Source organism: Bidens hawaiensis, unplaced genomic scaffold (genome assembly GCF_021521415.1).
Source record: "Bidens hawaiensis isolate Kalapana, Puna unplaced genomic scaffold, B.hawaiensis_p1.1 tig00023983_1, whole genome shotgun sequence".
In the NCBI taxonomy this organism is placed as follows: Eukaryota; Viridiplantae; Streptophyta; class Magnoliopsida; order Asterales; family Asteraceae; genus Bidens; species Bidens hawaiensis.
In genome coordinates this window covers 179,559-194,004 of record NW_027493767.1, presented here as the reverse complement: position 1 = coordinate 194,004, position 14,446 = coordinate 179,559, and the positions used below count along the sequence as shown (strand labels likewise).

The window sequence follows — 14,446 nt, the reverse complement described above, 5'->3', positions numbered from 1 at the left end:
TATTATTTTTTCTCATTCTTATACACTCATGTAAATTCGATGTATGTAGCTTCAAATATATAACTTTTTATATTAGAGATGTAAAATGGGGGAATGGATGAAGTGTGTTTTCGAAAGAATTATAATTTAAACATGGGAGAGAGTTTAAATTGTCTAATGGATGAGTTAATGCTCTAACTGGGCAATTATACAACACAATTGTATGGAATAACAACACTATAAGGCAATGTGTTGTGGGCCTGGGTTAGGGCGAAATTTGGGCGAGAAGGCTTTGGAACACCGCCCCCCCCTCCCCGGCGATTTTTGGGCGAAAAGGGGCGGGGGCGGGGTTCTTTTGTCGCCTAGAAGAAGAATAAAATAATAATATAATAATATTACCGTTGCATAACGGCTAAATAAAAAAAATTAAATTAAAAACTTAATATAAATATCAAACCAATTAAACCATTTTCACCATATCATACACAAACTCAAACATAAAAATACCAATCATTTTACTCATTTCATACTTCTTCAAACTCAATGGGTTCCTCGGATTCCACGAATTTTGCCGAAATTTGGGATCAATTAATCAACGAGAGTCAAAGAATTCATCAGATTCATCGACGAGTGGCGGAAGAGCATTTAGAGGTCACGAACGCGGTTCGGGCCGTCACCAATAACATGGTGTCCGGCTCTGCTAGCTATACGCCACCACGTAGACGGTCATATATCATTCGGGATCGTAAGCAAGCGAACGAGCGTTTGATGAAGGACTACTTCAACAACATACCTACATGTAACGACGCAATGTTTCGACGTCGTTTTCGGATGTCCAAGCGCTTATTTTTGTGCATCTTTGGAGATATTGAGCGGGAGTATGAGTATTTTCAACAGAAACCCGACGCAAGAGGATATTTAGGATTCTCCGCCATCCAAAAGTGTACTTCGGCTCTACGCATCCTCGCATACGGCAACACGACCGATATCAATGACGAGTATTTAAAGATGGCTGAGAAAACAAAGAGAGATGCGTTGGAGTATTTTTGCATCGGTAAAATTTAAGTTGTTTGTATTAACTATTATTTTTAATATATTTGTATAGGAATAATACAATTATACTCATCGTTATCTGAGGATTCCTACTTCAAACGACCTGACTTGCATATACGATGTACACGAAAGCAAACATTCTTTTCCAGGCATGATCGGGAGTATAGATTGCATGCATTGGGAGTGGGCCAACTGTCCAACCGCATGGCGAGGTTAATACACTCGTGGTGACCATGGAGTGCCAACGGTTAGTCTTCAAGCCATTTGTTCACCCGACCTCTGGATTTGGTCAGCCTACAGTCGGGTCCAACACGACATAAACGTTCTCAACGCATCACCCGTGCTAGAGTATTACATCACCCGTAGCATACCGGTCTTACCGTTTTATGCCAACGATACCTTCTATCGTCACAGATACTATTTGGGAGGTGGGATATATCCAGAGTACTCGATCATCGTCAAGACGTTTCAAGACCCGATCGAAGAAAAAAGAGATTATTTTAAGAAGAAGCAAGAGTCTGCGAGAAAGGATATCGAGAGGTGTTTCGGGGTTCTAAAAAAACGTTGACATTATGTGAAAAACCCATGACACGTATGGACGTTGGCAAAAATGAGCGATGCCATGTATACGTGTATCATATTGCATAATATGATTTTAGAAGACGAGGGAAACGCAATATGTCAACACTATATACTAGGAAGCGTTCCAGAACAGTTCCCTGAACCAACCCAAGACCAACGAACGTATAACATTCACCAGCTCACATCAAGTGATATACATAACCAACTGAAGGCGGATTTGGTTCAACACGTGTGGGATAATCGTCCCGTTGAGGACGAAAAGGAGGACTAAGAGGAGGACGAAGACGAGGAGGAGGACGAGGACGGGGACGAAGACGAAGACGAAGACGAAGACGAATAGATTAGTTTTTTTATTTGTATTTTTATATGTATTTTGTTGTGGTGTGTTTTTTTATTATAATTTATTTTTATTATTGGTGTGTTTTTTTTAGTTTTATGTATTTTTTTGTATTTATTTTTAATTTTAATACATTTTTATTTAATTATTTAAATAATTTTATTTTTATTTGATTAGTTTAATTATAAAAAGAAAATAATAAAAAAAGATACCGTGGGCCCAACTTGTAGCCCTACACCATTACATCCAAAACTAAATTCCTACCCTTTGCTGACTGGGCGCCACATGTCACAATTCGCCCTTATTTGTAGTCCCTCCACTACGCATAGCCTAAGAGGTATATATTCATAGTTATACCATATTACTTTGTTATAATTTAACATACACATGATACATTGTCATCACTTCTTACCCTTGTTAAGTTAAATCACTGTCTCGGAAGCGTTTTTTATGTAATAATTGTTTAAAATAGTTTTAATGTTGATATCAGGGACGGATCTAGTTTAATGGCAGGGGTAGCACTCGCTACCCCTCAACTTGTTAAGCGAACTGAAATTTTTTTAATGATTTCACGTTTTATGTATTACGTTATCTCTGAGATTATATTGTGTAACCCCTCAAACATTTAAAAGTCAATATATATATATATATATATATATATATATATATATATATATATAGATAAAGGATCCAATACAAAAATTGGTTATCGTACATTACGTACGCGAGGCTTCCTATCGTTGATTACCAATTTGATTAATTTGATCGCGTAAGTTAACAGCAGAGTGTTTTTGTCTTTTTACATTATTTTTAAAAGTTAATCGCGCCAGTATATTAAACGGTTTTTGCATATACCTTGTTTTATTCAATGTGATCTTTTTATCCAAAAACTGCTTAACAATTGGCGAGTTTTGTTGTTCGATTAGCTTTGACGCTCTTCGTTGATTTTTAACGTCATGTATTACGATCATCAAAGTTAGTAATTGTAGGTTTAATTCTAATCAATTGTTATTTATTTAGCTGTATACTGTAGGTTTAATCGACAGATAAATTAATTTTTTCGCTTTTTAGGTTATTTTTCTGTTGAATTTTATGATTGATATTGTGTTTTATAGTTTGTCAACTAATTGTGATTCAATTAGACTTCAAATTATGTGTTTTAATAGCAAATCGTGGATAGGATTGTTGTTTTTCTATTTAGAACGTATGAGAATGTATAATTCGTTAGTAGTTGTGATTCAGTTAAAACATATTATAACGTATTAGAACGTATTAATTTATGTTTGATGTTTGATTATATTTTAAATTATATTTATTTTCGTATGTATTTTCTAAACTGTAATTAGATGTTTTTTAGGCGAATTTTTTTGACTTAATTGCTTTTTGTTTATCAGATCCTTCATCAGATCTTGTTATACCGCAAGTTAATGCATCTTGTAAACCTGTAAAAGGAACGATTTTTGAATCTGTTGATCATGCATATGATTTCTATTGTGAATATGCAAAGAAAGCTGGTTTTTGTGTTCGTAAAGGAGGTTCGTATATGAATGACGGTTTATTAAAGTCTAAATATTTTACATGTTCGAAAGAAGGTCATAAACCTGCAAACAGTTATGATTATATGGCTGAAAAAGATGGTTCCAATAGACCGTATTATAAAATAAGGAAGAGACCAACAATTCGGTGTGGTTGTCGAGCTCAAATTTTTCTAAAATCTGATGACGGGTTGAGGTTTGAAATAAACGATTTTTTCGAAGGACATAATCATGAACTGGTGGATGCAAAAGATATGCATTTTGTTCGATCAAATAGGAAGTTGACTCATGTACAACAAGATATTATATATGAGTTGTCAACATTGAATCTGGGCCCTGTTAAGGCGTTTAATATTATGAGGACAAAGAATGGAGGATTTGAGGAAGTTGGGGCTACAACAGACGATTGTAAGAATTTCAAACAAAGTTTAACTTGTTATATTGGGGAGTATGATGCAGAAATGGTTGTACAAAGATTAAGTGGGAGGAAAAACTATTGTGATGGTTATTCGTTTGAGTATACTGTTAATTCTAATGGTGAACTAGATTGTTTATTTTGGGCGGATGAAATTTCAAAGAAAAATTATTTGGCTTTCGGAGATATTATATCATTTGATGCCACATTTAAGACCAACAAATATGTCAATTTAATACATTTGTTTTTTAATTTTTTATATTTTTTACATATTTTTTTAATTCGTTTCCTATAATTTTGTTTTTTACAGGTACAATATGGTTTTTGTACCATTTACTGCCATTGATAATCACTGTCGTAATGTTACAGTTGGTGCTGCGTTATTATCATCTGAATCTATTGAATCTTATTCATGGCTTTTGAAAGTTTTTCTTGATTCTTTCGGTATTGCCCCAAAGGTGGTTGTTACTGATCAAGCAAGCAATCTCCTTAGTTTTACCAAACTCGAGACATCGGTTATGTATGTGGCACATTATGAAAAAAAACTTGCTGATAAGGTAACTTTTAATGTATTCAAAGTACTATTCATATGTTTCAGAACGTATTAGAATGTCTAAACATATTAGCATCCATCACTATTTGATAGCTGCATATTTTTTAAATGTGTTAGAACGTTTAAGGACGTATAAACATATTACTGTTTTAGTATATTTAGGTCATATTTGTATTCGTGTTAGAACGTGTAAAACAAATTAGCATGCATCAGTGTGTTTTAAGTGTGTATTTTTTAACGTATAAGAACGTGTTATATCCGTCCATATTTTTAACGTGTAAGAACGTATAAGAACATTTTTTTACTGAGGTTGACCTCATTACCAAATTATTAATTTTTGTTACATCAGGTTGGTGCTACCATTTGTAACAATGAAGATTTCAAACGTAAAATATGTGACATTGTTTGGACGGATGCAATTTCTCAATCCGAATTCGAAACGCAATGGGAACTTATAATGAAGGAATATGATCTTGAAACAAATAAATGGTTGTGTGACATGTTTGAAATGAGATATGATTGGATTGCTGCTTATTATATGGATGACCGTTGTTTGGTCTTATGAGAACTACATCGAGATCAGAAAGTGAAAATCATATTTTTTGTCAAGTTTCTAACTCACAGTTATCACTAGTTGAGTTCTTTAGTCATTTTGATCATTGCATGGAGATCCAAAGGCACAATGGTAGGAAAAATGATCATGATACAAGGTACACGCATCCAGATGCGGTTAGTGAAAACCCTTTTGAGAAGGAAGCAGAACTGAAGTATACAAATGCTATTTTTAATGATTTCCAAGATGAAATGTATCATATTAGAAGCGGTGTAGCATGTTTGAAATCAACTGAAGAAGAAGATTTTGTGAGGTTTTCAGTATTTGACTTTAATGCATACGTTCCAGGCTGTTTGGAGTTATGAATTAGTTAAAGATTTTATTTTTTTTGCTTGAACGTTGTAGAACGTTTTAAAACACTTTTTTGTAAGTTTATTTGATTTTTGACAGAGTATTTTAATATACTTTTGTGTGTCAGGTTTTGTTTAAGAAGGAAGATGAGGAAGGAATTGATTCGACGATTTTATGCGGATGCAAAAGATTTGAACATTATGGGTTATTGTGTCGTCACAGCCTTTATATTTTAAATTTGTTTAGAGTTACAAGATTTCCAAAGAAATACATGGTCGATCGTTGGAAGAAAGATGCTGGTGTTAATCCTAGAACTGCTCCAATTTCAACTTCTGGTAATGACAAATATTTAAAAGTTAAAGAGATCTCAAGGAAAATAACATTGGCTGGTGAGTATCTCATAAATAGCTATGCAACTGATGTTGATGAACTAACTAAAGTCAGGGATCAAATGGATATTATGATCAAACAAGCCGATGAGACAAGATACAAAAGAACTTAGTTATCAAAAAGGGATAGGTTTGCTACTATTCTAGGGTATGATCAACCATCAGAGGTAGGTGACTGTCCGTGTGCCTAGTGGTATTAAAAATAAGGGTTGCAGGTCACATAAACGGATTAAATCTCAGAAAGAGATTGTTATAAGTCAGTCTGGGAAGAAATATAGGGAATGCAAAGTTTGTCATAACAGGGTCATAACAGTCGAACTTGTCCTCAACTTCAAGAAGAATAGTTTTTAGCGTTATGGTTTTGTTTATATTTTTTCTTTTTTTATACTTTTTATGTTTTATATTTCATGGAATGTGCAAGTTGTATAATGGAACGTATAAGAACGTGTAAATAAACTGATACTAAATAGATTTTATATTAAATCCGGTTGAAAAAGGAGGTTACAAAAGAGGATCATATCGAACCTATTCACAAACTTATTTTATTCTACCACACCACCATACCACACCATCACCACACCACACCACCACACCAGCAGTCACCAGGAAACCCTAGTTGTTTTCGAGGATCTCTTCGGCCCCTTCACGCTTTACTCTTTTATTCACTGTCACCTTGTGAGCTGTTCTCTCTAGCACATCTTGAAGCTGACCATAGTATGAAGCTTACTTTTCCAGGTAGGTTATTGCCTCTGTCTTGAATGTGCTATCTGGTTGCTTCAGAACTTCTTGGTGAAGAGCATCGGTTTTTTTTGCTTCATCTATCACACACCTCTTTGTATCTTCAACTACTCGTAGCCGATTGCAGTCTTTTTCAAGCTCTATGTTGATTCTTGCTCGGAAAATGCTTTTAACAGTAACATTTCCAGAATCCATTTTTTTTTCAATTTTTTGTTGTGTGTTTGTGGGATGCGTTTGCTCTCTTTTTATAGACTTTTTTGATTTTTTGGTTGGTGAATGAAGTTATTACAATTTTTTACTTAATATTTTGAACTGAGTATAATTATATCTAGGCAGCTTAACATTTTAGTAGGCATGATTGCATTGTCAATTTTTTCAAAGTGAGTAGTTGAATGTATTTATGAAATTTATAATTTCTTTTTTCTTTATGTTTTAATTGGTTGGAGATTTAACATATATCATAATTAAACTAGAATCTGATGATAAATTTTTAATTACATGCAGTTGTCACGTCAGTAGTGTTATTTTTGTGACCAATCTTTTTAGGCTTTGGTATAGAACGTATGAGAACGTTTTTGTCAGATATTTAATTACATGCAGTGGTCATGTAGTTTGATAATGTATTGGAACGTGTAATTGTCTTTCATAGTTTCATAGGTGTCAGATATTTAAATTATTAAATTACAAAAGGTTCACTTTTTCTCAATAATTTATTTCATTGTAGTTATTTTTTTGTCTTTATGTATCTTTATTTTATCTATTTAATTACAACCACACCTTTCATCTCACCACACAAAACTCAGTACAACAAGATATGAATTCCTTATCTTCATCGTCTTCTTCATCAGCTAAGGATTTGTTGTTGAAACAGATTCAAGCTCAAATCTTTGAGAATACAAAGAATCGGGCTGCTTTACAACATGAGTTTATCATCACCGCTCGTGTAAACATGGATATGAGGGATGAAATAACAAAGTTGCTAGCAAACATGCCTGGTAGTGCTATTAACTATTTGTGTGCTTTGTTTTTGATTGACACAGGTAAAAAGGAAGTAGATGAATTGAAAGAGTTGTGTAAGGTGATTAAACTTCTGAACTGCTTTATTGAATTGAAGATTGAGTTTCTTAAATCTATCATGTAATCAATGGATTTTAGGCAGTGTGTTCTGGTTACCTAATAATTGTTGCCTGTTTTATTGTATTTTATTTTTATGTTTTATGTGGTTTTGATAACATTCTATGTGTTTTATGTTATTTGGTATTTTTATGTTTTTTACTTTTTTTATGAATAACTCTATGTTATCTTATAAACAATTAAGCAAAAACAAGATATGTTAACTAGAACGTATAAGTAAAATAGAATAACTCTGTTATCTTATAAAAAATTAAGCAAAAATAAGATATGTTAACTAGAATGTATAAGTAAAATCTAATTAAACTCCATCATATTTCCATACAAGGTCTGTTTACTTGAACGTACAAACAAAATCTATCTAGAACGTATTAGCAAAATAGAATAAATCTATGTTATCTTATAAACAATTAAGCAAAAATAAGATATGTTAACTAGAACGTATAAGCAAAATCTAATTAAACTTCATCATATTTCCATACAAGGTCTGTTACCTTGAACGTACAAACAACATCTATCTAGAACGTATTAGCAAAATAGAATAAATCTATGTTATCTTATAAACAATTAAGCAAAAATAAGATATGTTAACTAGAACGTATAAGCAAAATCTAATTAAACTCCATCATATTTTCATACAAGTTCTGTTACCTTGAACATACAAACAAAATCTATCTAAACCGTATTAGCAAAATAGAATAAATCTATGTTATCTTATAAACAATTAAGCAAAAATAAGATATGTTAACTAGAACGTATAAGCAAAATCTAATTAAACTCCATCATATTTCCATACAAGGTCTGTTAACTTGAACGCACAAACAAAATCTATCTAGAACGTATTAGCAAAATAAAGGTCATTTCCATACAAACATAATAAAGGTCAGTTTCTAATTATCTTGCCTCTCATCAATTTTAGCAGTTAAATCTTTGTTACTGAACAGTTTTTTCTCAGGTAATGCATCATATTTCTTTGCAAGTCTAATTAAATCTGATTTGGCTTTGTTGATATCGGATAGTAACACCTTTGACAAGTATTTTATCCTCAAATCGTTTAGTTGTCGTTTTTGTCTTGGACACTCTTTATAAAATCCGCAAGTCCACGGATACTTCCCTTTGTAAGTTTCCATGTGTCTTATAGCAAAGACACCACAATCGAGTTAGTTGTTTTTTGTTCTCCAATCCATCTTCAGCCTCTTGATATCTGATATCTCCAACCTCGGCGCAATTGGGTGCTTCTTTCTCGATAAGTACATTCAATAAACATCCCTCTGCAGGCAATCAACCTATTAATTTTTTTTATATATTATTTAAATCTGTTTTTACAGAATGTTTAAATGTTTTACTAGTTTTTCTGGTACACCCTTATATCTTACTTCCAAAGCTTTTTTTTGTAACTTCTGCTTTTTCTTGAGCTGATTTAAAGTGAGCAGTATTTGATATATCGCCGTTAGCCATGTTGTCAATCAGCTCAAACAGTGTAACTGGTTCGAGTGACTTGAATTTATGCAAAGCCATTATCTTGTAAAGGTTGTCTGTGAAAACTTCTAGTATTTTATATTCGCTGACGTTAGCTCCCTTCAAATAGTAATCAGTAGGCTTCATGTATAAAAAATAAAATTTGATATAATTAATATGTGTATACATTTTTGTTAACGTATAAATAAAGGTGTAATACTTACTATAAGCGTTGATGTAGCAAAAAATCTTAACGGGGATAATTTTTCATCTCTCTTCTCTCTTAATGATTCAACAACTCTGTGTAAATGTCCATAGCACCAGACAAGATGTATATATCCAGACAAAAGCATTCAAACACAAATTTGAAAGTAGTGACGGATTCTGACTTGTAAATCACTTCAAATTTATGTTTATCAGAAAGATCACCAATAACAAATCTTGAAACAATCCACTCATCTATTGTTTATTTTTCAGTCATTCCAATTTCCCGGTTCATATAAGGTGATTTCAAGGCCGGTGCTAGTCTTTTTTCTCTTTCTTCTCGCTGTAGTTTATCTATTTTATGATAACTTGCAGCTGGTGTAGGAGATGTAGCAACAAGGGGAAATTTTTTTGCTTTAGATTCAGGAGTTCTAAATTCTGTTGATTGATTGAAAAACGGAGTTTTCATTATCACTGAATCTAAATCTTCACTATCGTATTCATAATTTTCTACAATATTAACATCAACCATCCCTATAATACTACTAAGTTATAATATACATTTTTTTATTGTGTGTGTTTTTGTGATTGTATATATAAAACTTTTTAATACCTTGAGTAGAGTTGTTGACACTTTCTTTGTCACCAATTTATGCATTCAATTCTTCCACTTCTGTAACTACATACCATTTTTTGTTAGTATATTTTTTAAATAATATTTTAAAACAAAAGGTTTTTTAATTAATTACCTCGAATGTGTTCTTCCGTTTGTTTTTCAGCATTTTCTTGTGTTGATGTACCTGTATTCTCAAAATCAAGTGTATCATTACCTACTTTCTCATTTCCTTCAATATTTTTCAAAAATTTGAATGTACCTTGACTATATCTCTTTTCTTCAATTTCTGTCACTGCAAATTTTTTGATAAGTTTTTTTTACCTTAAATGTACTATAATCAATAATTTTTTTTAAAAAACTGGAATTATATCAGCTGTTTGTCTTATACCATCGTCATCCTCACATCCTTTGTCAGCTACATCAGTCAATGGATTTTTTTCTGCAATTGAATTTTTTTAATTAGAACGTATTGGAAAGTATTTAGCATTTTTCTTTGATAAAAAATCAATTAAAAATTTAGGTTATGATCTTTGAACGTATCAGAACGTTTTACCACCTTTTATTTTTTTTTTTTGAAATTTTCTTGAAATTCTCTTCCAATTCCTTTTGTCTCATGGTATCAACAATCTCAACGTCCTTTTCTACTTCTTTTGTTAAGTTTTTTGGATTCTCATGGACTTGGCTAACATCTTCTTTGCTCACATTATCTGTGTCATTTACATACATATTAAATAAAAAAAATTTAAATGTAGAGGGATAGAACGTTAAGAATGTATACAGGGGATAGTATTTTTTTACCTTGAATGATCCCTTGCTCCTTGGTTACTTCAATTTGATTCTGAACATCTTTTCCTACCTCATTGGCTAAGGTTCTTGGATTCTCATTGTCTTGGATAACATTCTGAACATATGTGTCATTTAAAATAGCTAATAAATAAAAAAAATTAAACTGTAGAGATTTAGATCGTATAAGAACGTATAAAGCAGGTTTCTTACCATCATTTTTTTTTTCATTATACACATTTAATAAATCTAAAAATTTTACATGTATATGATCAGAACGTATAAGAACGTATAAGAACGTATATATAAGATGGAATTTTTTTTACCTTGAATCACCCCTTGCCCCTTGGTTACTTCAACTTGATTCTCAACATCATTTTCTATTTCATTTTTGTCATTTACCATACCTAATAAATAAAAAAATTAAATTGTAGAGATGTAGAACGTATAAGAATATATAAATCAAATTTCTTACCATCATCTTTTTCTTTTTCGTTTGTTACATTGCCCTGATTCTGAACATCTTTCTCATGGTCAAGGATCTTATTTTTGTTGCTCACATCATCTTTGTCAAAACATATAAGGAGCAGAACGTATAAGAAAGTATACGTATAAAAAAGTACAAAGGAGCAGAATGTATAAGAACGCATAAAGAAGATGGTATTTTTTACCTTGAATTACCCCTTGCCCATTGGTTACTTCAAATTGATTCTCAACATCATTTAATTCCTCATCTTTTTCATTTGTTACATTGCCTTGATTTTGAACATCTTTCTCACAGTCAAGGCTCATATTTTTGGTGCTCACATCATCTTTGTCATTTACACACATAATAAATATAAAAATTTTGAGCATAACATATAAGAAATTATACGTATAAGAAAGTACAAACGAGCAGAACGCGTATGAACGTATATAGAAGATGGTATTTTTTACCTTGAATTACCCCTTTCCCCTTGGTTACTTCAACTTGATTCTGAACATCATTTTCTACCTCATTGTCTTGGCTCACATCTTTTTGATATAATTACATAATAAATAAAAACAATTAAAATGTAAAGGTCTAAAACGTATTAGAATGTATTAGAACGTTCTAGTTTTACCTTCATTGTCTTCCTTGTTAGCATACCATGACTCCAAACCAGCTTTGTTTTGGTTTATTGAAAGATCAACTGCTGCAACTATAATTTTATTCAGGGGTGTTGGTTAGGTATTGTATTATACAATTAAATTAAAAAATGGTGTTTACCTAATTCATTTACACTTCCTCCTTCAGATTGAGATCCAAATGGTGTTTCTTTTGAACAACCTTTTGATAGAATTTAGCTTCCCAAGCACAACACCTATCAAATAACCATATGTTTGTTCCATGTTTTTCTTTACCTCTCTTTACCAACTCATTGATTTCAGAGACAATTTTATCAAATTCCTCTAACCTGTTGTCCATTTTTTTATTCCAATTCTGCAATAAATATTTTGTTAATATTTTTACAAAAAAATGTTTTGTATGTTTAGAACTGTTACCTCTTCCTCTTTGGTGAAACGTTCTTTTGGCAGATATGCAGACAATCCAGACAACTCTGGTTGGGTATTGTAGTAGTCTATTATTTCTTGAGTTGCTGTTCCTATAGGCATCTGGAAATAATCTTCATAATTTTTTTCATTTTGTTCTTTTTTTTGGCAGTTTCATTTTCTTCTTCTTCATTATCCTTGCCATCACTAGTGTTCAACATACCATTATCCTCTTCAGTCACATTTTCCCACCTTTTTGAACACTGCTTGTCGCATGTTCACTTACTTGATCATTTTTTATTTCTTTTTCATTGCAAGCTCCAGTGATCATCAGAACCTTACATTTTTCAGTTGGTTCAATATTTGAAGGACTATCGTTCACTGTTTTTGGTTTTTTCATTGATAAAATTAATATAGCATCAGTAGTAATATTTTTAAGATTATAAAGTTATAGTTACTTACCATGATCAATTCAACTATTTCATTCTCGTTTGCAGCAGCAGTGTTCATCATAGCATTATCCACTTCAATCACATTTTTTTGCACTAATTGAACATGGCTTGTTCTATGTTCACTCACTTTTTCATTGCAAGATGCGGTGATCATCAGAACCTTACCCTTTTCAGTTGGTTCAATATTTGAAGGACCATGATTCACTGTTTAGGTATTTTCAAAGATTAAATTATTATAGCATTAGTAGTCATATTTTTAAAATTAGAAAGCTATAGTTACTTAGTTGATTCTTCGTTGTCCTCCTCGGTATTAGTTAATGGACCATTATTATACACGTAGCTATCTATGCTCACAAGAGTTGCTGTGGTAATGTAGCTAATTGCTGGTGTTCTGATTGGCTTCTCAAATGCTCCATGACGTTTCTGATACTCGTGTGTGTAAATTACTGCAAGCAATGTTGTCGGACCATTGAATTGTTCTTGTTTTCCATTTTCTTTCATACCTTTCCATTCATTTTTTGATCTCTTCAAATTATGAATCATGTAGCTGCACCAATTCATATTTGAGATTTTTGAAAAGTCATCAATCGATACGACGAACATTAAATTGATTGTTGTAGATTTTGTTATCAACCCAATGCATGTGTTGAACAACACAAGGAAATTCAGTTTAAACTCATCTCTTTTTCCATTATGTTTTTTTCATTCTATCCAAGATGTTTTTGAATACTTATCCTTGAAATTCAGTTATTAACCCAATCTTGGTCATTCTACCACTGTTTCTTCACCAATTGGTATCCCAAAAGCCTCATGAACTAATTGTGGTGTTATCTTAACAATATGATTTCCCACATTTAATTCATTCAGATCAGGATCATAGTTCATAACCAACCACTATGCCAATCGACCAGGTATTAAGGTAATCTTCATTATTAACAATGACCCAAATCCTATCTCTTAAATCCATTTTTTTTTCTTTTTCATTCATCACTTTAATTGCTTCAAAAATATTACCTGGTGCACATCTCATCCAAAGCTTTGTATCTATATATTCTTGAAAAGGTTTTCTACAACGTGTTGTTTGAGGGTTTGGCCTTTTGGCTTTTTTCTTTGGTGTTTCAATGTTTGAATCAGAATTGTGAAACTCGGCTTCTGATTTCCCTTTTTTTTTCTTTTTATCATGTTGCTTGTGTTCCACATTTTTCTTTTTGAATTTCAATGATTTGATTGGTGTTTCAAAGTCGGAGTCGGAATTTCTTTCTTCGGCTTGTTTTGTTTTAACTTTCTTATTTGCACGTTCATGCTCATTTTCCTCACTTGGCTCTGCTTTTCTTTTTTTTTTTCTGTTCAATATCTTCATTACAAAAAAATATCATCAGTTTCAAATAGAAAAAAATCTTGGTAATAGTTTATGCTAATTTGTTTGTTGTTACAAATCAAAACAACAAACAAATTCACACCTAATTCATGATTTCTGCTCCTTAATATGCTCTCATGATTTCAACCTCTATTATTCCAAGCTTTAAACACCTATGCATTTTTAAACGTTCTAACACGTTCTGTTGATAATTCAAATTTATCCACCCACTTTTTACTAAACAAAATTGAACATTAAACACGTTCTGTTTCAAAATCAAAAAATTTTTAGTAATAGCTTATGCTAATTTGTTTGTTGTTACAAATCAAAACAATAAACAAATTCACACCTAATTTAATATACGTTATAGGGTAACAAATTAGAAATGTATTACCTGATTTTTGTACGTTTTGATGTCTGTCGTTGATCGCTTTCGACCTTCGTTCTT

The 14,446-nt window shown here is 31.9% G+C and overlaps 1 protein-coding gene across 1 annotated transcript; it reads left to right on the top strand.

Moving 5' to 3' along the window:
* Positions 1–987: 987 nt before the first annotated feature.
* Positions 988–5,860, top strand: LOC143568365 (protein FAR1-RELATED SEQUENCE 5-like). The gene is made up of 7 exons (XM_077054538.1): positions 988–1,033; positions 3,346–4,144; positions 4,212–4,458; positions 4,804–5,010; positions 5,079–5,327; positions 5,413–5,433; positions 5,486–5,860. The coding sequence occupies exons 1-7, from the start codon at positions 988–990 to the stop codon at positions 5,858–5,860; spliced, it is 1,944 nt and encodes a 647-aa protein (XP_076910653.1).
* The last annotated feature ends 8,586 nt before the right edge of the window (positions 5,861–14,446 follow it).